At 38.8% G+C, this 27632-nt stretch overlaps 1 protein-coding gene and 1 non-coding gene across 5 annotated transcripts in view; one reads left to right on the top strand and one right to left on the bottom strand.

Moving 5' to 3' along the window:
• Window positions 1–27632, top strand: part of LOC126092543 (mitogen-activated protein kinase 15-like) — a 217596-nt gene that overhangs the window by 178886 nt on the left and 11078 nt on the right. For 3 of the 4 annotated variants that reach the window (XM_049908198.1, XM_049908200.1, XM_049908201.1), the window contains one exon: window positions 13850–13956. In XM_049908198.1, coding sequence (XP_049764155.1) covers window positions 13850–13956 — 107 coding nt within the window. Of the gene's footprint in view, window positions 1–13849; window positions 13957–14421; window positions 15043–27632 lie in introns of those variants that run through there. The other variant, XM_049908199.1, reaches the window with a different exon arrangement.
• Trnat-ugu (transfer RNA threonine (anticodon UGU)) lies at window positions 27194–27267 on the bottom strand. Its single transcript has one exon. It is a non-coding gene; the product is annotated as a tRNA-Thr (tRNA).

Here is a 27632-nt window from a genome sequence, read left to right as displayed (position 1 = left end):
ATCATATTTGTCTGTCCGACAATATTCCAGTTAGGTAGTCCCCATACCGCTTCTTACCCCCTAAAGTGAAGATACTTAAAAGACTAATATATCTCAGATGCTCCAACAAGGAGTAATTAGGCCTTCTACATCTGATTATGCCTCCCCAACATTTCTTGTACCTAAAGATCAGGGGCGTGATTTCAGACCTGTGGTTGACTACCGCCGTTTAAACGCTAAGGTTGTCCTTGAATCAGTACGCTTACCTGATCTGCATAATTCTTTTACTTGGTTTGCTGTTACTAATTGGTTTACGGTTCTTGATTTTAATAAGGCCTATTATCAGATTTCATTGGCTGAAGAGTGTAAACATGTTACTGCATTTTGTATTGATTAGAACTTGTTCAATTTCAACAGAGTCCCTTTTGGTCTAGCAACTGGAGCGGCTGTCCTTACTTGTTTGTTGGATAATATCCTTTGCGACTTGAAGTTAGTCTGCGTGTATAATTATTTGGATGACTTGGTTATCTATAGACATTCGTTTGAGGATCATTTGGAGCATATTCAGCAAGTTCTTTTGAGATTACAGGGAGCCGGGCTGACTGTTAAGCCTAGTAAGATCACACTAGCCAAGCAGCAGGTATCTTTCTTAGGTCATATAGTGTCGGGTCAGAGTATTCGCATTGACCAAGAGCGAACTAAAGCCTTATGGGCTTTTCCTCCACCTACTGATAAGCGGGGCATTGCTAAATTCATAGGCATGGCAAATTATTTCAGGCATTTCGTTCCCAATTTTGCTCAGTTGGCAGCACCCTTAAATCAGTTACACTGGAAGGGCACCCATTTTGAATGGAGTCCCGCCCAGGAGGCTGCCTTTAAGCATATTAAGGCAGAGATAGCCAATCCTCTGGTCCTTGCGGTACCTGATTTTAACAAAAGGTTTATTGTTCAGACTGATGCTTCTAATGCTGGGGTTTCAGCTGTTCTCCTCCAGGAGTTTGAGGGGCAGAGACAGCCATTAGCCTATGCATCTCGGCGGTTAACTGATGCCGAACTCAAGTATCCATCTACGAGTGCAAGGCTTTGGCCGTTTTGTTTGCATTAGAGAAGTACCACTTCTACCTTGAACATCGGGTTTTCCAATTAGAAACTGACAATCAGGCTTTGAGCTGGGTGTTGGCTAGGTCATGTAAAACTGGCCGTGTTGCCAGGTGGGTAGTGCGGATTTCGGCATTTCAGTTTGAAGTTAAACATGTGGAGGGCTCTGAAAATATCCTTGCAGATGTCCTCAGCAGGATGTTCACCGAAACTACACCTAATGAGAAAAAGCAGCAGGTAGGTGGCGGTCTTAATTGTGTGGTATTGGGTGAAATTCCCTTCTTGTTTGAAGATGTGGGTCAGCATCAGGATCAGGACCCTGTTTGGGCCACCATTAATCAATGTGTGTTGGCAGGAGAGCTGTCGGATGAGTATGTTGTTAAGAGTGGTATTCTCTGTCAGAGGGTGGGCGAGGTTAAGCAGTACAAGATCTGTTTGTCTGTAACTTTGGTGCGCCCAGTTTTTTTTGTTATTTTCATGATTCATTGGTCAACGGCCATTTGGGTACTTATAAGACTCTCCAAAAAATCAAGGAGCATTTAACTTGGCCCTCCATGGACTGGGATGTGAGAGAGATGATATCCCAATGCCGCTTGTGTAATGTAGCCAATCCCAAGAATGCTCTTCAACAGGGTTTGTTGAGTTCTGAACGAGAGTCGTGTCCTATGCACAAGCTCTATGTTGATTATTTAGGACCTTTACCTTGTACTAAGAAGGGTCATCGATATGTACTAGTTGTTATTGATGCATTCTCCAGATTTACTTGGCTCCTCCTGACCCGTAACATTACTGCTGCCATCACTATTTATCATTTAACTAATGTCTTCAGTGTTTTTGGCCCACCCAAACAACTTGTTAGTGATAATGCTCCTGATTTTCTTTCGGCTCCTTTCAAGGTGTTCTGTTTTCAGAATGGTGTCAAGCATATGGCGAGCATCCCGTATTAACCCCAGAGGAGAGAGTCAACCGAAATCTTAAGTGCGTGTTGATTATTTATCATCAGAAAAGCCCTAGTAAATGGGACTCCAGTCTTCCCTGGCTTAGTTTTGCCTTTAATACCGCCAGTCATGAAGCCTTGTGAGCTACGCCCGTCTTCTTGATCTTTTCCTATCTGGTTAATTCCCCTCTTTCAAACTTGTGGGGAATTCAAGATCTTATTCCAGCCAATATTAATCCTCATGTTATCAAGGAAAACTGGAACCAGGCCAAGTGCAATATACTCAGAGCCCATAATAAACAAGCAGAGCGTTACAATCGCAATCAAGAAACCTTTAAGGGCAGGGATCAAGTTTATGTCTGCAACTTACTGGGGAGGCAGGTGCGTGGTGGGAATCTTAGTAAATTTACTCCTTGTTTTCTGGGCCCTTGCACTATTATGCGTATTTTAGGCCCAGTAAATCTGTTGGTCAAGGAGAACAGTTCAGGTAAGCAGTATCGGGTTCACCTTAGCCATGTTAAATTCAGCTGGCTCAGGGGTTGAATTACCCCCTTCCTGTGTTAAGTTTGAGGGGGGGAAGTTGAGCCATGGCTGGCTCATGCTATGCTCTGGATTAAACCTTCGTTGCGATTCTGTCTTTAGTCTCCTGCAGTTATCTATATTATGCTGTTATCCTCCCCTTCTGCGGGTGGCAGCAGCAGTGTGTATCGATATTCACACCTTGGACTATCTTTGACCTGGCACATATAGTTTCCAGCTGGGTGGTGTGCAACCAATTGGTTGGTTGGTGTGGACCAGCGAGCAATTCTTTGCGGGACTTAGTTTAGCCGGGGCTGCTGCTGGTCCCTACACGGTATCGGAGTGTGTGGGGCTGTTCCCATTGCTACGAGGTCCATGGCTCACTGACCCTGGTCATGAAAGTTGAGTTTTATTTAATCTACCAGCAAGTCAAGACTGCTAACATGATGTCGTTTGGAGTTCGTTGTCGGCTGCGAGCAACAACGTGGTTTTCAAGTTGGAAAATTCTAGCCACCCTCCGGTGGAGTTTCACTGTATTTGGTTATTTGAATTGAAGTGCACCAGCGGAATCTTCTGCCATGTGGCCGTAAACATTCCAGTTACCTGCCCTGGCCGTTGACATAAATTTCAGGTAGTGTTGCTTCCTCATCTTGTTGTTGCTGTCCAGAAAGGTGTGTAGTTTGACATCTTCATGTATGATTGGTTGTGAGCGCCAATATCTTCTATGTTGTTCTGTTGAAGTCCCTGTTGTGCCCTGGTTGGGTGAAGTGGAAATTGTCTTGTCAGTGGGTCCATTGATGTTCAGTCGGTTGGGTTGTCATCGGATCGTGAATGGTTGGCCCAACTGCCTGTCTCACCTAAGCGAGCATTAGGTTTGAATCCAAGGCTGACCCTCGAACATCTGAGTGTCCTTGGGTGTACTGTCTTTTTTTTTTTGTAATTTGTTCTTGTTGTTTGTACTTGTATGGCTTCTAGGCAATTTTTTTTTCTTTTCTTTTCTTTTTTTTAAATTAAAGTTATTCCGCCCTTAAGGTGTAAGATTCCTTCTGCCTAATTTAAAGAACTGTTTCACATAAGACCTTTGGAATTTTAAAGGTTGTAATGTTGTTGAATTTTAACTGTTGGCGGTCTTCAGCCAATTTTGAGTTCGAGTTGTTGTGCTCTTAAGGCCTTCAGCCTAAATTGAAGAACTTTTTCATGTAAGGCCTTTGGTATTTTTTTAAAAAAATTAATGTTATGGAGTTTTAAGTGTCAGGCCTTCAGCCGATTTGAATTTAGCTTGTTTGCTCTTGAAGTGTCTGATTCTTTGGGCCTTCAGCCTACCTAAGGAACTGTTTTAAGATAAGGCTTTGCCTTTTAAATTTATGTTTTGGTTGAGTTTTGCCTAATTAAGAACTGTTTTACGTAAGGCCTACTTTAAAAAAAAAATAATAATAATAATATTGTTTTGCCTTAAGTGTTGAACTTTCAGCCGATTTTGAATTTATATTGTGTGCTCTAAAAATCTCAGATTCTTTGGGCCTTCAGCCTAAATAAAGAACTGTTGTAAGATAAGGCTTGCCTTTTAAATTTCTGATTACACTTGCGTTTTAAGTTATTGGCCTTCAGTCATTTTTAAATTAAAGTGGCTTTCAGCCTGTAGTTAAGTCCCAAAGATTAAAGCTCTTTGTTTAAAAGAATTTTTTTTTTGGGCTCTTGTAATGTTTGATCAAATAATAAAGTTATAAGGGTCTGAGTGTAGGTTGGTTTCAGATAACAACTACACTCCCCTGTATGACTGGCCTGTAGCATGGATAGTATCAGAATGTGTTCCAGTAGGTATATGTGCAGATGGGCTTGGCCGAGCCGAGAGAGGACAGATGAGCAGATGGATAGTGAAAGGGGGGAGTATGAGATGAACAGAGATAGGAGGGGGAAATGGGCATACAGAGAGAGGGGAGGATGGGGTCGACAGAGGTAGAGGAGGACGGGGAGATGAACATACAGAGATGGGGGAGGATGAGATGGACAGATAGAAGTGGGGGATTTACTATCAGCATGAGATTGACAATGCCTTCAAATTATCAGTGTTGACACAAATGTACTGATGCTTGCCAACAGTGGGTCAACTACAAGCTGGGGAGCTGAACCTCAGGTAGGGCGTGAATCACAATGTGCAAGTTAACCTGCAGAGGAGCAGAGAGTCTGAACACTGTATAGAGAATGAGCATGAAGGGTAACATAACAAACAATCAGCAGAGTGATGGACAATGGAGCACATGGAACAGAGGCTAAGGCTTGGTCTGGGGGCATTGAAATCAGCATTAGAACTGTCTGGCCAGACTTATTGCTGCTGGCAGGCCACATGCAACCCCACCCCCACCCCCTGGCCCTGTACCCCTTGGCAAAATTGTGTTACTGCCCCGCTGCGATACCCAAGTCAACTGCACTGCCTCCATTTCAATGTCTGCTGGTGGGGATACAAAAGGGGAGGATGAGACAGACAGACAGAGAGGCGGTAAGGTTGAGGCAGACAGAGAGAAGTGGGAGGAGGAGATTGATAGAGAGGAGGAGGAGGAGGAGGAGGAGGAGGAGGGGAAGTAGGAGTAGGAGTAGGAGTTGGTCAGAGAAAGGGGGGTGGAAGAGATGGACAGAAATAGGGGGAGATGTGGAAGATGGTGAGGGTCATCGGCAGGTAGAAAAGAAGAGGGTTTGTGGATGCAGGTGCAAGAAGTAGAGTTTGTATGACAGCAGGCTTAAGAGGAAGAGGGTGTGAGGAGGCAGAGAGAGGGAGAAGCAAGAGATTGACAGAGAGAGGAGAGAGGATGAGATGTACAGAGTTAGGTGGGAAGGTAGGGGGAGAAAATAGACAGTGAGAGATGGGGAGGGGATGTATAGAAAGAGTGGGAGGAGGAGACAGGCAGAGAAGGAGGTGGACAGAGAGGTTGGGAGGAGATGGACAAAGAGAGGGAGATGAGGAGATGGACAGAGAGAGAGAGGGGGAAGAGGAGATTTGTGAAATATATTTGACATAAGTAAATATGGATGAAGCCAAGGGTAAATAGCTAACTAACAATAAACTATCACTGTACTGTTAGTGCTATTTACATCTATGCTATCTAAATGTAATAGATTACATTAGAAAGAAAGCTGCTACTTCAAAAAAGCTTCTGTCTTTCAATTTGGCTATATAGGTGCTGTGTATCTACCATTAAAAGCTTAATATTTCCTTGATTACAATTGAATTTCTCCAATAAAATATTTTCTCCTTGTGTAAATAATGAGTCCTATTTACGGTACATTAATACTTGTCATGCAGCATTATAACAAACAATGCCCTTTGCTGTATAGTTAACTGAACTTTTTAGTCACTGAATCTATATATTCAGATAATTTGTAGAAATACTTCTTATGAGGCATGTTTTTAATTTTCTTTTGAATTCACAGGGATTCCTGATTACTTGCTTTATGTTAGATGTGAGGTCTCTTTGAAAATCCCATCAGCAAAAATAACTGCTGTTTGAACTGTAGTCAGGGAGGGATAGTCTATGTGCAAAGTATTTTTGTGCCTTACATTGCGACTATGTTAATCACTATTCAGCTGAAACTTCATCTTTTTGTGTGCAACCTAATAAACCTTTATAGAGAAAATTTATTGGAGAAGTGAATGTAAGAATTCAGTGATCCTTCAAAAATCTTCTGTACACAATATTGTTACTACTTTCTTCTGCTGAAAAAAGAAAAGAAAAAAACACTTTATTTACTTTAGATGCATTGTCCAGAAGCTAATTCCATAAGACAATAGGGAGTGAAAGACAATAGGGAGTGAAAATATGCGGAATAACCCAAGACTCTTGCCTTAAGGTCAGCACATCTTGCACTGAACTTCTTGGTTAGTTTATCCAAGTGTTGACTTCATTTTAACTTGTTCTCCAGTGAAGTTCAAAGAAATTCTACACAATGTATTTTATTTAGTATATGGCAATTTATGTACACATCTTATGCTAACAGAATGTAAATAATTTAGGAGTAAAGGTAAAATGTTACTGAATAGAGGAAGTTGAGTTGTCAACAGGCACACAAAAAAATAATGAAAATTTGGCTCGATTTGAGATGAATACTTTTTCAAGCTAGAGTACTCATACACCCCCATGCATGCCTCCCTCAACCCCCCCCCCCCCCCCCACACACACACACACACATACGCACACACATGCATGTACAGCTACCTTGTGCCATCTGAATACATGTATACACAAGGCTGCGACTTTAGCTTGGTGGGTATACTCCCACTCCTGTGCTGACAGGTCATTATTGCTTGTTTGAAGTTAAGGCTTAAAAGTTAGCTGTGAGCCATTTGCAGGTACCTTCAGCTAACATCTTAGCTGTGATTGCTAAGGTTGCGATTGGATGCTTGGTTAGTATGCTTATGTGTTGTCAACGAACTTTACAGTTTTTGAATCACCTATCACTGGAAGATGATTAAGGTGGTTAGAAACAAGAGTGGGGCTATTACTGATCCTGATGGCACTTCCACATACTTTGTTTCCCCATTTTGAGATAAGTTTCTTTCTTGAGAAACAGACAGTTAATAAGGTCCTCTGCTTTTCGTTAAGAAGGTAAGATTCCAAGTAGTTATGATCCACACAGTCAAACACTCTGGTAAGATCTGAGAATATACAAGATAATTTTCCTGGATTAACTCTGCTAGCACTTCATTGGTGAGGCCTTTTATTGCTTTCTCGTGGAGAATCCTTTATGAAACCCAAACTGGGAGGCAGTTAACAAAGTATGCTCAGTTAAATGAGTCAGTATTCTATTATAGGCCACTTTCTGAAAAAAATGAGAAAGGAGTACATAATTCTGTAATTAGAGACAGTTTGCTTGTATCAGTTTTTTAGATGTGTGTTGTACAGCATATTTAAGTCTGTTGGAAAATATGCCCTGAATCATTGATTGCTAACATAGCTTAAGAACAGTCCTATCCAGTCAGCACAATATTTTAATATTCTATCAGAAACACCATTTTAGTCAGCAGAATTACAATTTTTTAGTTACCTAATAGATTTTGTAATCTCCATAGGGACTATATTTTTGAAAGTCATGTCTATTAGTGATACATTCAAATTAAATGTAACACGTTTGTATTTGGTTGCCTAGTAGTGGATGCAATATTTGCCGCCACTGTGAGAGAGTAATCATTGAATTTGTTGTCCAGTGATTTGAAATTGGTACCATTCCTGTCAGAACTGTTTATGGTGGTGGTGGTGGTGGGGGGGGGGGGGGGCTCAGTTTCATGTGAGTCAATGTTTTTATTTTTTCATGATCCATATGGCAAGGGGCTAGGAGTAGGTATGGTGTAAGAATGGTATAGAACATTGCATAGATTGGATGGGCAGCTGAATACCACTCTGGAAGGAGTGGAAAGTGTTGTGGGTAGGGGAATAGAGTACATATGGCATGCACATGTGGGTTTTTTAGGATAGAAAGATCCCTCCACAGGCCCAGTAAGATGCCTTCTGAATCCAGACAACATAGCATTCATCACAGTAGATCACAGAAAGAAAACTTGACATATTAGCTAAGTGCAGGAGCACCTATGGCAAGGACCTGGAACTAATCTCACTTATAAATGGTAACAGTGCCCACATAGTACTAACGAAAGAAAGCTGACTGAAACCAGAAGGCAACAGCACTGAAATTTTAAATTCTGACTGGAAGATATATCACAAGGTACGTTGAATTCTTGTGGTGGAGGAAATTTTATTACCATAAAAAAATACAATAATATCTAGTGAGCTTAGTACAAACATGGTTATTGGATGCCTTTATAGACTGTCTGCCTCTGTAGCAATAGTGGCACAACAGTTTAGGGAAAACCTGGAAAATATTTCATGTAAGTTTCCTGGTCATATTATAGTTTTAGGTGGAGATTTTAATTTACCAGCTATAGACCGTGAAACTTAAGTGATTAGAAAGGATTATAGGGGACAGAGAATCATGTGAAATAGGTCTAATGGGCTTTCCCAAAAATTACCTTGAGCAGTTAGTCAGTGAACTGACACATGAAGATAACTTCTTAGACCTGTTAGTGACAAACAGATACAAACTTTTCTACTCAGTTAGTGTAGAACAGGGAATCAGTGATCAAAAGGCCATTGCAGCATCATTGATTCCAGCTGTAAATAGGACTACAAAGAAAGGCAGGAATATCTGTCTGCAAAGCAAGAGCAGCAAGAAACAGATTTCAGATTATCTGAGTGGTCAACATGAAAATTTCATATCCAGCACTAACAGTGTTGTGTGTCAGTGGACAAAGTTATACAATATGCTTTAGACAGGTATGTGTCAAGTAAAGTTGTGAGGGATGGAAAAGATCCAGTGCAGTTTGACAGCTGTCTTAGAAAACTGCTATGAAAGCAAAGAGAGCTTCTCTGTAAATTTAAACATAGGCAAAGCCTCACAGACAAACAAAAGTTAAACGAAGTCAAAATTAGCATAAAGAGAGCCATGCATGAAGCGTTCAAGGAATTTGAAATTAAAGTTCTCACTATCAACTTGACAGAAAATCCTGAGGAGTTTTGGTCTTATGTTAAAACAGTGAACAGATCAAAGCCCTGCTCAGACACTCTGTGACCATAATGGCAGTGAAACAGAGGAAAACATAGAAAAAGCTGAAGTACTAAACATCATCTTCCAAAACTGTTTCACAGAGGAAGATCAAACTGTAGTGCCCCTTTTATATCATTGCATGAGCAACAAGCTGGCTGATACTGAGATAAGTGACCATTAGATGTAAAAGCAACTGAAGTCACTCAATAGAGGGAACCTGATGGGATGTCAGTATGATTCTACATAGAATATGTGAAAGAACTTGCTCCATTTCTAGCGGCAGTGTACCATAAGTCTTTGGAGGAATGAAGTATTCCTGATAATTGGGGAGAAGCACAGGTCATTCCCTTTTTCGAGAAGGGCCATCGAACAGATGCACAAAAGTATATCTCCAATTTCGGTCAGTTGTAGAATTTTGGAACATGGTTTATGCTAATGTATTATGACATTTCTGGAGTCTGAAAATCTCCTCTTTAGGAACCAACATGTGTACAGAAAATAATGATGTCTGAAACCCAGCGTGCTCTGTTCATCCATAAGACCCAGAAAGCAGTAAATACAGTTAAGCAGGTAGAAGCTGCTTTCCTTGACTTCTGAAAGGTATTTGATACAGTTCTGCACTGCTGCCTAATGAACAAAATATAACTACAGAAAATATCAGACCAACTGTGCAATTTAATTTAAGAATTTCTAGCATCGTTCTGTATGGTGATGAGTCATCAGATGTAAAAGGAACTGTAGGTGTGTCACAGGAGTGTGTTACAGGACCATTACTTTTCACAATATACACTCTAAGAAAGAAAGAAAAAAAAATTCACCATGGAGGAATTATTCAAATGGGATGGAAATCTGTAGATGTGATGTACATGTATAGACAAACAAATGATTACAATTTCAGAAAAAGTGGATGATTTATTCAAGACAAAGAGCTTTACAAATTGAACAAGTCAGTAACGCACTGGTCCACCTCTGGACCTTATGCAAGCAGTTATTTGGCTTGGTATTGATTGAGAGAGTTGCTGGATATTCTCCAGGGATATCATGTGAAATTCTGTCCAATTGTCATGTTAGATCGTCAATATTCTGAGGTGGTTGGAGGGCCTTGCCCATAATTCTCCAAATGTTTTCAATTGGGGAGAGATCTGGTGACTTGCTGGCCAAGATAGGGTTTGACAAGCATGAAGACAAGCAGTTGAAACTCTTGCTTTGCATGATTGGGCATCATATTGCTGAAATGTAAGCCTAGGATGGCTTGCCATGAATGGCAATGAAAGAGGGTGTAGAATATCATCAACATACCATTGTGTTGTACTGTTCTGTGCAGCAGATATCAACCAAAGGGGTCATGCTATGAAAAGAAATGGCACTCCAGACCATCAATTCTGCTAGTCTGGCATTACAGTTGACAGTCAGGTTGGTATCCCACTGCCGCCCAGGGCATCTCCAGACACACCTTCGCTGGTCATCAGGGCACAGTTCAATGTGGGACTCACCACTGAAGACAATTCTAGTGCAGTCAATGAGATTCTGAGGCTCAGTGACCAGTGAATACATGTCTGGAGATGCCCTGGAGAATGGTGGGATGCCAACCTGACTGTCACCTGCCATACCACCTGACAGCCAGGAGTTATGGTCTGGTGTGCTATTTCATTTCATAGCAGAACCCCTTTGGTTGTCATCTGTGGCACCCTTATACAATAGTGGTATGTTAATGATATTCTATGCTCCATTTTGTTGCCTTTCACAGCAAGCCATTATGGGCATACGTTTCAGTAAGATCTCACCCACACGCACTTGGTGAGAGTTTTTACTGCTTGTTTGTATGCTTGCCAAAGCCTACTTTGGCCAGCAAGGTCACCAGATCTTTCCCCAAACTGAGAAACAGCTAGGAGTTTTGATGATCTAATGTGCCAGTTGGATAGGATTTGGCATGCTATCCCTCAGGAGATTGGCTAAGAACTCTGTCAATCAATGCAAATCCAAATAACTGCTTGCATAAGGGCCATAGATGTATCAGTTTGTTATTGATCGCTCAGTTTGTGAAGCTCTTTCTCTTGAATAAATCATCCAATTTTTCTAAAACTGTTATCTTTTGTTTGTCTGCACATGTATGACACATCTACCTATTTCTGTCCCATTTAGCTAAATCCCTCATGTTGCAACTCCTTTCTTTATTTTTTTACACACACACACACACACACACACACACACACACACACACACACACACATTTAGTGGATGATGCTGTTGTATACAGAGAAGTCGTGATGCTAGAAAATTGTAGCGGAATGCAGGAAGAGCTGCACTAGAGTGACAATTGTTGCAGGGTGTGGAAATTAATCCTCAACATAAACAAATGTAATGTATTGTGAATTATTACACAATTGCAGAACAATCAATGGAAGCAATCTCTTCCATGAAATACCTAGAAGTATGCATACAGAATGTTTGAAATGGAATGACCACATAAAATTAATTGTGAGTAAGGCAGATGCTAGACTGAGATTCATTGGAAAAATGCTCAGGAAATGTAGTCCATCAACAAAGGAAGTAGCTTGTAAAACACTCATCCAACCAGTAATTGTGTACTGTGACTAATACTTGAACACTGCTCATCAATGTTGAATCTGTACCAGATAGGACTGATAGAGGAAATATGGAAGATCCAAAGAGGAGTGAAGCATTTCCTTACAGCTTCATTTAATAAGTACAAAACTGTACTTCAGCAGCAGATACTGCAAGAGAGGCATTTTGCATCACAGTGTGGTTTATTTTAGAGTTCCAAAAGCATATGTTCCTAAAAGAGTGAACGAATATATTGCTTTCTTCTACTTACATCTTGGGAAAAGCCCACAAAGATAAAATTACAGAGATCAGAGCTCACTCAGAGGATTGGCAGCAGTTGTTCATCTAACAAACTATTCAAGATTGGAACAGCAAGGGGGGAAATGGCTGATACATGAAGTACACTCTGCCACACAACACAAAGTGGCTTGTGGAGTACAGATGTAGATGTTCCTCATTTCCAGCCACAATGATAAATGAATGAAGCCCTGGCGAAAGATGTGGTTCCATTCCAGTCTGAGCTGATATTGTGTGATGCTGGTCCTTAGAGGTAGTCAGAGTGTGTGTGTGTGTGTGTGTGTGTGTGTGTGTGTGTGTGTGTGTGGATGGATAGGATTCACCTGAATAACTTAAGGCAAATGCTGGGATGCTTCCACTGAAAGTGCATAGTTGATATCCTTCTCCATCTTTCCCCAATTTAAGCTTGTTGGTGTTAGGACTTCAAACCATAATTTTCTTTCATCCCTTCTTGAAGTGATGAATAACCATCTGCAATGAATAAGTCACACAAAACCCTTAGGATAACTCCTTCCAGTTAGTCAGAAACAATAAAACCATCTTAACATGATTTTTAATAAGACACTGGCCTTCTCTTATGACCATATTCTACAGTCAGAGGACACACCAATTTGTCACATTTGTGACACATTGCTTCCAGTGCACTTCAGTTTATGTGACTGTGTGTCATCTACTAATAAGAGGGTAGCAACTGGCTGCACAAACAATGACTTCAAAGCCAACATTATTGATAACATTCTCAAGAAAAGAAAGGTGCTGTTTGTCTTTTATAGATAAAATTTCTGATAGGCTAAATAACATTTTAAAGGCAAAGGGCTTCTCTGTACTTTTCTAAGCTCCACAGACATCAAGTAGATGTTTCTTCAATTCATCTGCCAGGAGTGTCAGTCCTGCTACATACGACTGACTGGGTGGTCAATCTGTAAGCAGCTGACAGTACATCATAGGAACTAGAGGTTAAAGACACCAAATTCATTTTTTTGCAAATTGTTTAAATGAGAATGACAAACATGTAAGAGATATAGAGGTCCTATGCATATATGGGAAAGGTGCAAAGCTCACTCAGTTATAAACATCAGAAATTAAAGAAACAGATATGTGTGTGGGAAATCAGTTAGGTTGTAGCCCAAGGAAAAACACACTTAATACTGTAGCACTCGATATATTTCATATAAACGTCCACATTACAGTAAATCATACAGCAAACCAATAAGTGAGATGGCATGGGCTGATAGTCAAAGAACCTGTGATGGCGGAGATATGTCATTCATACTTGTTGATGTCACACCTGCATCCCCGCATGTGCTACTGAATGAGCAGACTCATGTCAATTCTTCATTCCTTTTAGATAATGCTGTAACTTCTACTAAGGAGGTGAAACTTGGTGCCTTCATTCATAAATAAGTTATCACACAAATACCCATTCTTTTGCACATAGTTCCATTCCAATGTATGTCCAAGTCAGAGTGAATGCTATCTGAATGAATGTCATAAGGCTGTACAATACAGATATACCTGTGTCAAAATAGTTAACAGAGCTAACCTTTATAGTTTAAGCCAAGAAATGATGGATTAAGAAGTTGACAGATATTTATCTTTACTTGGTTGCCATCTTTGGCATCAGCTGTGTGCTGGAAAATGAGAGTACAACCCAAAACCTATGTTGTACATAAGTAATGAAGTTTTGGGAAACGGGAAAAAGTGTTCCATTTAATTAACAAAATACAGTGTTTCACCAAAAATCCACAGTTGAGTCAATTAAAATGAACAGAAAAAAAATATTTGCAAAAAGCCTACAATCATGCTCCACTTACATAAAGTTCATATTGATGCCTATTTCAATCTCTTGCCTCTCATTCATAGATACAGAAGTTCACCAGAGAAGACGCAGCTCAGAATTAAATGGCCTCCTACAAAAAACACCTGTAAGACCTGTAGGCCCTGCACACATCCCAGAGGACACTAGAATGGTGGGTATGCCATTTTGAATTTTCATATCCTTAATGTTTATTTGTAAACAAATGAATGTTTGAGAAAATATGTTGAAAATAAAAATGTAGTTAAGACTCCTTTGGTTTGACAACCATTAGTACAAAGTTCACTGGTACTTGAGTAATTACATGTATCTACCATATCATAATTTCCATTTCATCCTGTCCTCCAGTTATTGCTTGATCAGTGATACTCTATGGTCTCTTTGCAGGATGAACGAACTCCTTATTGTGAAGCTAATGTTTCCAGCAGCTTTTGTCTGGTTATAACTCTTCTGTCGCCTTCTAGATAGATTTTTTTGTTTATTTATTTAACTGTAATTTAATTTTGGAGAGAGATGTCTCCCCAAAAATTACAACACATTACAGTGGCTCTCCAACAAGTGTCTTGTAACTCCTGCATTGGACCCTCATATTATGTTAATGGTCTTTTAATTGTTACAGATCATCCTTGCCAGTTCTCTTTGGTTGCAGTCAAGAAATAGCTGTGATTCCCACTATACTCGTCATGAAGGATGCTAATGCTTTGAACACAACATTTTTGATACAAGAGTGACATTTTGGCTAAAGAAAAGTTGTATCTCCATCTAAAGTCAAAAAATGGGATAACTGCCTGTCTCAACCCCCTTCCAGTTACATACTGTCTGATTGGCTTCAGTGGTTGTAAGCAAACAACTGAAACAGATCTGTGTATTGAGTATCACTTCTTCACTAGCAGTATTCATCATTTTGGTCTTGACAGTGCTCATGGTGTCAATAATAACAGATGAAATGCGAGAAAGGCAACAGATCAGAAGAGTGAAGTAATTAGTTGTAATGAAGTCAATTAAAATGAATAGAGTGAAACAGAAAGTGTAAGAAAAAGAATAATTTTGTGAAAATGTTGGGCAAGTGGTGGACTCAGTTTCATCAACAAAAGATGTGAATGTTCAAATGAATTAAGACATCTTTAGTTAGAGGTAGCAATACTGGCTGGAAAGCACATAATCTAAGTTTCAGTAATGAACAGAGATCATCAAAGGCACACCACATACTTGCTGTATAAAAGTTAATGCAAAGAAGGAAAAACAAGATTTCTATATAAGCAGTTATTCTTCTTTTTGCCAATAAATAGTATTATCAACATAAGCCAATATATTTCTGCACCTATTAAACAATGAAATTTTTGAGATTGTAATTCATGGTGGCTGTATCTTTGTCGTGAGTCTTCTTTATCTGGTTTCATTCTTGAATTAAAAGCCTTGCTCACAGCTCATATTGGCTTAACAAGACCAGCACTCATTAGGGTGTGCAGCCTGTTGGCATTATTGCTGGCTTCGGTTTTGTTATCTGTTTCATTCTGTATCTTTTTTTGTAACAGGAAGTACCAAATGCCATGCTGTACCATTCTGACAGTTGAGTATACCATTCAGATGCTCCTGATGTTTATAATGACAGTGCCCTTGTTTATTCTTCTGTACTTAACTATATTTACAGCCCTAAATTAAATAATTATCTTACAAATTCAAAAGAATAAACAATGTCTATGTAGATGTAGATTCAGCTGCAGGTAAATGGCAAGTGTTGTACAAGTGCACCTTAAAAATAAGAAACTGTCACTACATTTCAAACTTCCACTCTTCTTCTGACTGGAGTAAAGAAACAAACACACACACACACACACACACACACACACACACAAAATATTTACCTCTGTAGTGTGTGTGTGTGTGTGTGTGTGTGTGTGTGTGTGTGTGTGTGTGTGTGTCTTACAGCTAGAATAGTTTCCTGCCTGGTTTTTTCATATTATTTCCATTACTGCAAACTTTAAACAAATGATGTTTTACAATGTTCTGAAAATGTATTGCTTTTGAGATTGTGTGAATAAGTTAATCCTCTTTGTCTGCACTTTCCGTGTTAGGCCATTTGTGGTCTGTAATGGTTCCATTCTTTTTCTCGGCCTGCAAGGATCTCTTTTTCGCTTTTGGTTTAGAGCTCTTTATCTGGGAGTGTTCTCTTTGAATCCATTCTTTGTAGACATTTATTCCATTTCTGTTTACATCCAGTTTTTCTTTCACAGTCCAAATTTTCAACTCCTTTTGAATATCTTCCTTTGTATTTTATCTATTCTTTTACATCCCTTCACCACTCTAAGAAATCTCATTTCTATTCCTTGTATTTGTTTTTCTTGCTTCCTATTCAATACTCACAATTTATTTTCATATAATAGGGCTGGCAGTGTGACTGTTTTATATAACTTAAGTCTTGTTTCTTTCTGTGTTTTGTAGTTTAAAGCTATATTAATTGTTCCATAAATACTTCCAAATCTATTCAGTTTAATCTATATATTTGCTCCATGTTCATGTGATATTTGACATCCAAGGTAGTTAAAATATTTTACTTGATCAGCTTCTTTCCGTTAACTGCTATCTTAGTTCTCACCAAATATTTTTCCCACGCAGTGCCATTGACCTAGATTTAATGTGAGATATTTTCATATGATACTCTGTACATATTTTATTTAGTTCATAAATTCTTTTGTGTAATTTATTTTCTCTTGAAAAAAATTAGTGTAACAGTATTATGAAAAGGAAAGTTGCTACTCGCCATAGGCAGATAGGCACAACGAAAAGACTGTCACAGATAAAGCTTTCGTACAGTAGGACCTTTATCAAAAATAGGTGACATACACAGGTGTTCACGCACGCGTGTGTGCCCACACACACACACACACACACACACACACACACACACACACACACACACACACATTTGTTCTGGTGAGTAGCAACTTTCCTTTTTATAATATTGTAATATTTTTGCACTTCATCCTGGATTTTCCAATTTTTAAAAGTTAGTGTAAGATCATCAGCATATAAGAGGCATTTTAGCTTTATTTAGTTGTTTAGTTTTACTTCAGTGTCTATCCTATAATTCCTTGTGCAAACTGTATCATCAGTGTAAGTACTGGACAGCATAGGGGATAAACTACAGCCTTGTCTCACTTTTTTATTAGTCCCTATGGAATTTGTACATATGACTTTTATATCTAAAATTACTGATGTTTCTTTATACATGCTATTGATAGCTAATATTAGCTGTAAAGGGTAACCTCTGTGCTCCGTTGTTCTCCATAACTTTTTTATAATCACGTTATTCACAACCTCCTCAAAATCTTTAAAAGGAAAATATGTCTCTTTGTTTAAACTTACTCTGCTTTTTAATAACTATCATACAACAAAAAGTGCATTAGTTGTAGATTGCCCCTTTCTAAATCCAATCTGTTCTTCCACTGCTAAACATTCTACTATTGTTTTCAGTTCTATGTTTAAAAATGGTTCAAATGGCTCTGAGCACTATGGGACTCAACTGCTGTGGTCATAAGTCCCCTAGAACTTAGAACTACTTAAATCTAACTAACCTAAGGACATCACACACATCCATGCCCGAGGCAGGATTCGAACCTGTGACCATAGCGGTCGTGCGGTTCCAGACTGTAGCACCTTTAACCGCTCGGCCACTCCGGCCGGCTCTATGTTTAAAATTCTTGCGTAAAGCTTATATACTGTGTCAAGTGAGCTTATCACTCTGTAGTTTTCACATATATCTTTTTCCCGTCTCTTGTATAATGACATTACTTTTTCTTCTTCCGGTTTCGTGGGACATCTTTTTGCTTCCAGCACACATTAAACAAATGTAATGGTTTAAGGTGTAGTGATAATTCTGAGATAATTTAATCCTTATGTTTATCTGTTTGTTCAGAACATGTGGTCTCAAAAATTAATCGCTGATTTATGTGTCTGCATTTTTTTTCCCCAAACTGAAACTTTGTACTGGGAAAATAATTATGCCTCATAAATGAGCATCAGTTGGTAGACCTACCAGCCAAGCATGAAAGAGAAACCAATCACATGCTTCTCAAGGAAGGGAGGATTGCCAAGCAAGAATGAATCAGATTATTTACAGATTACTTATTCACCTGTATCAGAATTAGAAGACCAATCCATAGCAAGAAATTTATCTGATCATTCACAAGCTGCTTGACTGCTTGCTCAAACAGTTAAGGTGGATGCAGTACATTTCTGTGCTAAACAATCTCGATGGACAGCTTGCATCCAAGTTTAGAATTCAGCCACATGGATATTGTGGTGCATGAAACTTATACCCTGAAGCTCCATGAATGAATGTGCTGTAGAAATGGCAAAACTAAAATTCTGACTTTGCGTATGCCACGTGAACCTCTTCCGTCAATGCTTTCACACTACTCTATTGATTATATAACAGATTTGCAAATCCAATTTGGCTCTCCAATGATACTGTTTGGAGCCAACAAATTATTCAAAGAGCAATATATGACAACTTTGAACATTCAAGTGTAAATATGTTATCACAAAGGACCAAGTCTTCTTGTTCCCTGTGTTAAACATAAATTTCTAAAAATTTATTTGTTGTGCAATAATGATAAGCAAGGTCATCAGCAGTGTGGTGCGATTCCGGGCACCAAACATCATATATTATCTACTTTGCAAACTTTTTTGCACTGACTCAATCCCCGACAAAATTGTTCAAAACTGCAGTTGAACATATGCCAGCAGATAATTATACAACCCATATAAGAACTGATGAAACACCAATTGCACAGCATGCTAAACACTACAACACACCTACCATCAATGAAATAGCTATTGTTATGAATGGAGAACAATGTGATGTACATGATGTAATTGTACAGCAATGTAATAGCACAACTGTACATGTCACTGAAACACATCACTTTTACGATGTGTCATAGTATCCCATAATTTTTTGGGAGGGAGAGGACATATATCACTTTATTATCATGCAAACTAACAAAACTACAGAAAGTGCATTCATCATTATTTGCACGTTTCAACATATAAAACCGAAACGCTATTCCTTCGTCTGATTCACATTTTTCTAATTGCTTCTTCCCTCTTAGTCCTTCTTACAGCTGATAAACTTAATAAAAAAGTATCAGTATTGAATTTTCATTCATACTGCAGAATGATACGTCAAAATGAAACCAATCATATACTGCAATGCTGTCAGTTGTTTCATCAATACATTACAGACATGTATGCTTTCAATTGAATCTGAATGTCTCCTCTTCTTTTGATTAAGTCAAAAATCTTTGCCTTCCGAGGAATATAGTCATTTATAAGACATGATTCGAATGTTGGAAACATGAGTGACATTGGACAAATGGTGATATTTCCGTTGACATTCACTGGCAGTCAATGGCACATGTATGAATGTGCACAAGATGCCATCATACAAGTGTGTTCATGTGGATGTCCCAGCTTATTCATCACATTCACATGCATCCAGCATGGTACCTGATGATTGACATGATTTTACTGCACACCTTTTCAAACCAAAACTCACTAAATTGATGGATCTAATTGTGAATCATCACATTTATTGTGAAATTCAATGCTGGATGTATGCCATGGAGTGGCAAAAGAAAGATCTGCCTGTTGCAAACAAAAATACATTCAGCTCAAATGAATGATGTAATTTCTGTAGAAATACCAGATTATGAAGGGGATTGAATGTTGCTCGATGTTGTCACCAAACATTTGGTGCTATGAACCAGCAATCACCACACATGCACAAAAAAGTATACGAAAGAACTGATTCACGAAACTGATACTGGTGATACTGGCTATCTTCAAAACTGATGCTGTGATGGAGATTGCACAGCTGCAATCAAAATGAGAAATGCCGATACCAAAGCTGACAACATATTGATTTTACCATATTCACTTTTGTTATCAGAAACATTTAAAGCACATATAAATGTGGAATATTGCAATTAAATCAGTATAGTACATATGCAAATATATGGACAAGGGCAGTGATGTGGCAGTACTCAGAGTTAATAATGTGGATGTACGCATAGTTGAAATTATACAATTTCAATCTCGTCGATACATCAGCAACAGTGAGACACTGTGGCACATTTTGAGTTTCCAAACTCACAGTCGGCATCCCAATGTTGTTCATCTTAGTGCTCACCTTGAAAATGGACGAAGAGTATATTTCATGGAAGAGGATGCAAGAAATGTTGCTGCTGCATCAGCAGACAGCATTTTTTATGGTGTGCCAAGAAGATGTATTTGCCAAAACATTAATGTATGTAGAGGCACCAAAGTACTACATGTGGAATAATATGTAAAAAAAATTTCAATGACTTAAACAAGGCATGTGAGTTGAAGGCTATCAAAGTTTATATTCCTCTGAAGCATTGAGCTCTATTTACACACTACATCCAAATAATGCCAAATGCTACTGTTTGAGAATGTCACTGATTAATGTAAAAGATCCAGCTTCATTTGCAAATTTGAGAATGATTGATGGCATAGACTGCTAGACATAGAGAGAAGTTTGCCAAAAACTTAATTTACTTGAAAGTGATGAATGCTGGGAAGTTATGTTGTTGGATGCCTCTGTCAGCTGCCATCTGCGACATATATGAACATTATATCTAAAAAGAAAGATGATGAGACTTACCAAACAAAAGCGCTGGCAGGTCGATAGACACACAAACAAACACAAACATACACACAAAATTCTAGCTTTCGCAACCAACGGTTGCCTCGTCAGGAAAGAGGGAAGGAGAGGGAAAGACAAAAGGATTTGGGTTTTAAGGGAGAGGGTAAGGAGTCATTCCAATCCCGGGAGCGGAAAGACTTACCTTAGGGGGAAAAAAGGACAGGTATACACTCGCACACACACACATATCCATCCGCATATACACAGACACAAGCAGACATTTGTAAAGGCAAAGAGTTTAACTCTTTGCCTTTACAAATGTCTGCTTGTGTCTGTGTATATGCGGATGGATATGTGTGTGTGTGTGCGAGTGTATACCTGTCCTTTTTTCCCCCTAAGGTAAGTCTTTCCGCTCCCGGGATTGGAATGACTCCTTACCCTCTCCCTTAAAACCCAAATCCTTTTGTCTTTCCCTCTCCTTCCCTCTTTCCTGACGAGGCAACCGTTGGTTGCGAAAGCTAGAATTTTGTGTGTATGTTTGTGTTTGTTTGTGTGTCTATCGACCTGCCAGCGCTTTTGTTTGGTAAGTCTCATCATCTTTCTTTTTAGATATATTTTTCCCACGTGGAATGTTTCCCTCTATATATTCATATATGAACATTATTCACTCTTATTTTGAACACTGTTCACCATTGAAGCCAAGTGATTTGAGGAGGAAAATTCAGAGAGGACTCGAGTGAAGATGTTTTGCACCATATGCATCCTGTTAGGAATCATAACATTATTTTATTTTCAAACAGCATTTTCAATCAAGCTCTCATAGAAATCAAAGACATGGTTAACCATCAACAATGAAGCTCTCATTGAACTTGCCATTGTTGCACCTGACATACTGCTTATGACCAGTATGATCAAGATTTATTGACTAAACAACAATTCAGTGCTGATGACTTGTGTGCATTTGTTATAACAAATGAACAATGCTTACTTGCAGATCAAAAGTTGACCTACAAAACAGTTAAAAATGTGGTGGCCTATGGTGGTGGCAATCTGTTTTTCCTTGATGTACCTGGCAGCACAGGAAAAACTTTCCTTATAATATTGCTGCTCAAAAGAAGAAATTAATATTTTTGAAGCTGGTAATATTGAACTCATTGTTATTGAACTAGTGTGTGTAGTGTGTGTGTTTGTATCTCTGTGAAGGACAATATCCCAAACGGTGTCGACTTCTCCCACAGCATACGTAATTTCATACACGTAGACAAGTTACTATTGTGCTGGAGAAGCAGCTGCCGACTCCAATGGTTGCCTGTAAAATTCTTGAAATGTAAGAGAAAGAAAACTTCTATAGGTGAATTGCAACACTGTCATTTGCATTTGGTCATTCCATGACTGTCTGCAAGTGAAATGAGTTCTTTTTAGCACAGAAAACTTTCTCTATTCTTTTGACTATGTTATTGAAGCAGTTTCTACAGCAAACATCGACCACCAAATGTTCGATGTCCTATACAAGCTTGTAGTACATAGTAGTTCATCACAGAATCCTTTGATCAAAATTAAATATGTGCAATTACCTTTGAAATGCAACACACAGTATTACGACCATTACTAAATTCCACATTAACATTACATATGGCTTGTGAATCTCAGAAAATACTAGTCATACAATATGGTGGCTAAGATGAATGTTTTATTGCACACACTTCCTACACATCCTCTCGTTATCCTGTCTTGTAACAAGATCCAGTCACATTCTGATTTTCTTACTTTTCTTCGCTTGCCATGGAGCAATGCTAAGCCCAGGAATAAATATTTTGCTCACACAGGCAAAACGCACCACCTTGCGATATATATTAACTTTAATCCAGTAACACTAGGAAGGTTGTTGACCAGATCAGCTGATCGATCCATGATTTCTGACAGCTAGCATGGGTGAAGGGATATTATATGACCCCCTGAGAGCAAAATTTTGTTTATAACTTTTTGGAGACCCACTCTGCACTAGCTGTATGCAACTATCCTTACTTCAGGTTGGAGTTAGATATGGGACCTTCCCATCTGGACAAAGTCTCCATGGGAAACCATGGAAAATCGGGAGTGAAGTCAGCCAACCTGGCTTCAAAATCCCATTTCACATTTTGGTACCTTTGACTGAAATTTATAAATTTAAATCACAGTCTTCTTGTTCAGTTTTTTCACAATTAGTTACTGCAGAGAAGCTGGATGACATTGGTCGATCTCACAGGGAAGCTGGGCTGGTCTCGAATGATGACTCTCTCCCCCACGACTGCTACTGGAATGGATGGATCGGGATCGGGTTCTGTCTTGTGGCGACGAGGTGGTTACAGGCTTGCATGAGGATCAAGAATGGGATGTGGTGGACATGAAACAGAATGACCAATCTGAGCCATCTGACCCCTTACTGTGAATTTCTTCTTGGCCCTGAAATTGTTAGTAGATTGGCATGCTAACATGTTTCTGCACTGGCATGATACATTCGGATCAAGTTTTTCTTTGTTCATTTTTCACCATTCTTTTACATTTATAACACTTCTGTTAAATGTCACTGGTTTTGTATCCTATTTTCATCAAATTACACCGTGGATCAGTCTCAACATGATATGAACTCTCATAATGTCCATAATTATGGTGCATTGGTTGTACCCTATAAACAGTCACAGGTTGTCTGTGGGCATGCACAATTACACTGCACTTATATTTCGATAAATTCATACGTAATTTAATCAGTCATATATTCCCTTATTTACAATGTCATATTACTTTGCTTTCTTCACTGGAAGTCCATTTTGTACAAGTAATACAATCATTTAACCATTACTACATGGTAGTTTGTCACTAGCATCTGAATCTAACGTAACTCAGCTTAGCCACCACTAGTTTACCTTTTGCATGCCACTGAAAATTTGGTTATGCAGTGAAGGTCCACCTAATTGTAGTAAAGCCAACCACAAGATGACATGCACACCACTGCTCTTTGTTGTCTAGTATCCCCAGAAAAATTATTCTTCCTTAGCATACTTCTCAGACAAGTGCATAAAGTTCAATGTCCAGAGCTACTTAAACTCATTTCCCATCAAAATATTTGCTTCCAATAAGTACTGACACTATCACTCATGAACTACATTACTCTTTATACTTAATCAAGAACATGAACACAGACAAAATTAAAATTCATTATGGAAATAAACACACAAGTTATTCATATGCTCATAAAAGTATACAATTAGCATCAGCTCTCCTTCTGTGGTTCTACTGAGAACAAACATCAATACACTTACTTATCTAACTAACCCTACCTATACATAAAAACTCAATGAAATAAAATCTCCTTAATATATACAATATTTACTAGAGACTGGACTAAATCTAATTTTCACTTTGCGTAGTACTTTTTAATATTGTGGTGAGGATAGAGCCCCTTCACCTTTCCCGTCACTGGGTAGGCCAATAGATATGCCCCAGGATGTGGAATCCTTATTATTTCAAATGGTCCAACAAATAACAATTGCCATTTCTTGTTCCTCCTCTTCAATAAAGATGCCTGTGCATTAGTGTACAACAACTACAGCAAAGTTTGTACCTTCTTTAACTTATTGTCATATTTTACCTTTCTTTTTCTGGCCTTTTCGGCCATACTCACTAAAGCCAACTTAATCTTTTCTTCCCAAGTGGGCTTATCATATGGCACCTTTGGTAGACTCATTTCTTCCTTCCTTTTGAAACATCAATTCTTCTGGTGTGAAACTCTTTGAGGTATGCAGTAAATTATTTACAATGTCTTCAAACTCTTGCACATATTCTATCCACCATGTTTGACTATTTGGACAATATGTCCTCATAAGTCGGTTTAGCTCATGGAAAACCCTTTCAATCGGGCTTGCTTGTGGCTTATATCTTGATGTTAGTATTTGTTTAATTTCATTTTGCTCCAATGCGTTTCTCCAGGTATATGAGGTAAAATTACTGCCACTATCTGATATAATAGCTTGTGGTTTCCATGCTTGTGGTATATATTCCAGCAATAATTTCCTTCAGATGGTTTTACTCATTGCGGTTTTCATTGTATATAACTTCACATGTTTTGTACATACATCCAAGAAGCCTACAATATATCTACATCTTCCTCGCGCTCTAGGTAATGCCCCACAGACATCTGTGGATACCAGAGCTAGTCATTTCTCTGGTAATATAGAATGGAGGAAACCCCTGCTACCTTTGTTATTAGGTTTTGTTTTTTGGCATATTGCACACATTCTAATGACCTTCTGTACTTTCTGTTGCAAATTAGGTAAGTAGCAATATGTTTGTAGTTTATTGACACACATAATCACTCCAAAGTGGCCCCAAGCCAGATGTGTACGTTGTATCAACTTGACTTCATGGCTCTCAGTAATACATACACGCCAATTATCTCCTTTTGTATTCACCGATGGAATGAAACTCCATTTATCACCTTAAAATAGTCTTTCAGGTTGCCATACTCAGGTTGTTCCAATGTCTGTTGGACACCACACCAGTGTATATTATTTTTCTGTAACTTCTCCGTCCCCTGGCATAATTCCAAATAATACTTTCTTGCCGTTGGTTCTTTCATTAACATGATAGTAAATTATTCTCTGCAATCGCCTAATTGTTCTTCCTGATCTAATCCTTCTGGCAGCCTAGATAGGGCATCTGCAATTTGATTGTTCTTTCCTTTAATATATCGTATGAGAAATCGATACTCCTGTAATGCCATTGTCCTCTGTAATAATCTTGGTGTGAGCACCTTGCACAACAGCAAAAAGCTGAGGGCTTGGTGATCACAATAGTCTATTGTTTGTGCCCCAAATAAATAATAATTGAACATCTTGGAAGCCCAATCTGTAGCTAATGCTTCCAGCTCAGTTGTGGTATATGCCCTTTCACAACTTGACATTATTCTACTTGCAAAAGGTATAGGGCAGAACATAGGTTGCCCGTTAACTGTCTAAATTTCGAAAAGACAAGATCCTAATCCAACGTTTGAAGAATCTATATTCATATCTGGATGATGCAACAATTTCGCATTTACCAGAGTGTATTTGATTTTCTCAAATGCATACTGACAGTCATTTGTCCATTGCCAAGAAACATTCTTTCTTAACAAATTTCTCTGCATTCATGACTTGGTCCTCCATGAACTGTCAAAAAAATGAGGCTAAACCCAAAAATGCCTTAAATTGTTTCTTATCCCTAGGTGTAGGGAAATTCTTAATGCACTTATCTTGGCACTGTCCAGCAAAATTCCCTCGTCATCAGTTAAATGACGCAAAAATTTTATCTTCTTCATCCCAAAGTGAGACTTTTGTAGATTTGTGCTTATTCCAGACCTCCTAAAAGTCTCCAATAATCTCTCTAATAAGCAGCATGTTGTGATAGCGATTAAGATGTCATCAGCGAACAGGGTCAGCTGACTTCTTAGTTCTGGTCCTAACACTGCATCTAAAGTCATTGTAAAAACTTGTGCACTCACATTCAAGCCAAAAGGCAACACTTTAAACTGATAACTTCTTCCAGCATATGTGAAGGCTGTGTATTATCTTGATTGTTCATCCAATTTGATCTGCCAATATGAAGGCTAGAGGTCAATACTGTTAAAGTACTTTGCTCCGTGAAACTTCTGAACAGGTTCGTCTACATTTTATGGGTGAGTTCTCATCGGTACAATAATTTTATTGATGACTCTTGCATCCAACAGCTATCTTACTTTTCCCCTGGTTTGGGTACAACTAACAGTGGATGCAATATGGACAGATCGATGGTTCTATCAGATCGCAGTTTATCATCCTGTTTATTTCTTCACTTACTGATTTCTTCAGTCTCCATGGAATTTGATATGATTTCTTACAATACGTCCCATGAGGAAACACCTCCAAATGGCACATAAATCCCTTAATAATTCCTGGCGTTTCTTCAAAAACCTGGATATATTTCTCCAAAAGAGAATCCATCAGCTTCCTTTGCCTTTTCTTCCACTTGTTCTGCTATCCTGTGTATCTTGTTTTCCTTTACCTCTTCTGTACATTTATGTCTCTTTTCTTTTCTAATGAGCTTAATACTATGCCCAGGACAGTAATTTCCAAAGCTCCTTTCTTCCCTGATCAGATCAACGTGTGCCACATCCCCATTATCACAAAAACTGACTTTACTGGATGAGAAGTCTATTTTTAAGTCCTCCCTCATAGTCTCTAATCCGATGATACAATCTTCTATTAATTTTTGAATTACTAGGAACACACATCTTATCACTGTATTTCCTGTTCTTCCATCTAGAAGCTGTATTTCCTGTTCTTCCATCTAGAAAAGTTTGTATACGGACTGGTTGCAAGCGGGGACCTAAGGCTCCAGTTTCGTATCGGCAATGTCGGTAACTCTGTCTTATGGGATAGCCATTTAAATAAATTGTTGGAGATCACATTTATTGAAGTTCTAGTATCCAAGATTACTCTTATTTGATTACTTTGTCCTTGATTTCTACGTCATTATATACAGGATTGTACTTCTTTTCAAATAGCCTCTGTCTGTTTCTGTTCTGCTCATAATTTGTTCCATTATTCTGCTGTTCCATACAGTTTGCTCCATTGTTGTGACCATTATTCATATTGAAATTACAATGAAATCCAGACCATTAGCTGCTTACAGGCGTTGATAAATATCAATGCGGACAGTTGAAAATGTTTGCCCCGACTGGGACTCGAACCCAGGATCTCCTGCGTACATGGCAGACGTTCTACCCGACTGAGCCATCAAGGACACAGAGGATAGTGTGACTGCAGGGACTTATTTCTGGCATGCTCCTCGTGAGATCCACATTACCTACTTACTGTCCACACACTACATTTGCAGTTCCCCTGCCCACTATACTCATGTCAGTCAGTCTACCGATTCCCATAAGAGTTTGAGCAATGTGAGTGCATCTGCACTGAAGAGGATCATTGGCCGGTAAGCCTTATTTATATGAAGATGGTATCTGTTGTTTTGGACATGTCCTGAAGCTCCCGAAGAATGAAATTACAATGAAATACAGACCATTAGCTGCTTACAGGCTTTGATAAATATCAATGGGGGCCGTTGAAAATGTGTGCCTTCACTGGGACTTGAACTCAGGATCTCCTGCT

The sequence above is a fragment of the Schistocerca cancellata genome, chromosome 7, assembly GCF_023864275.1.
Source record: "Schistocerca cancellata isolate TAMUIC-IGC-003103 chromosome 7, iqSchCanc2.1, whole genome shotgun sequence".
Classification (NCBI taxonomy): Eukaryota; Metazoa; Arthropoda; class Insecta; order Orthoptera; family Acrididae; genus Schistocerca; species Schistocerca cancellata.
This window is presented reverse-complemented; position numbering and strand designations above follow the sequence as displayed.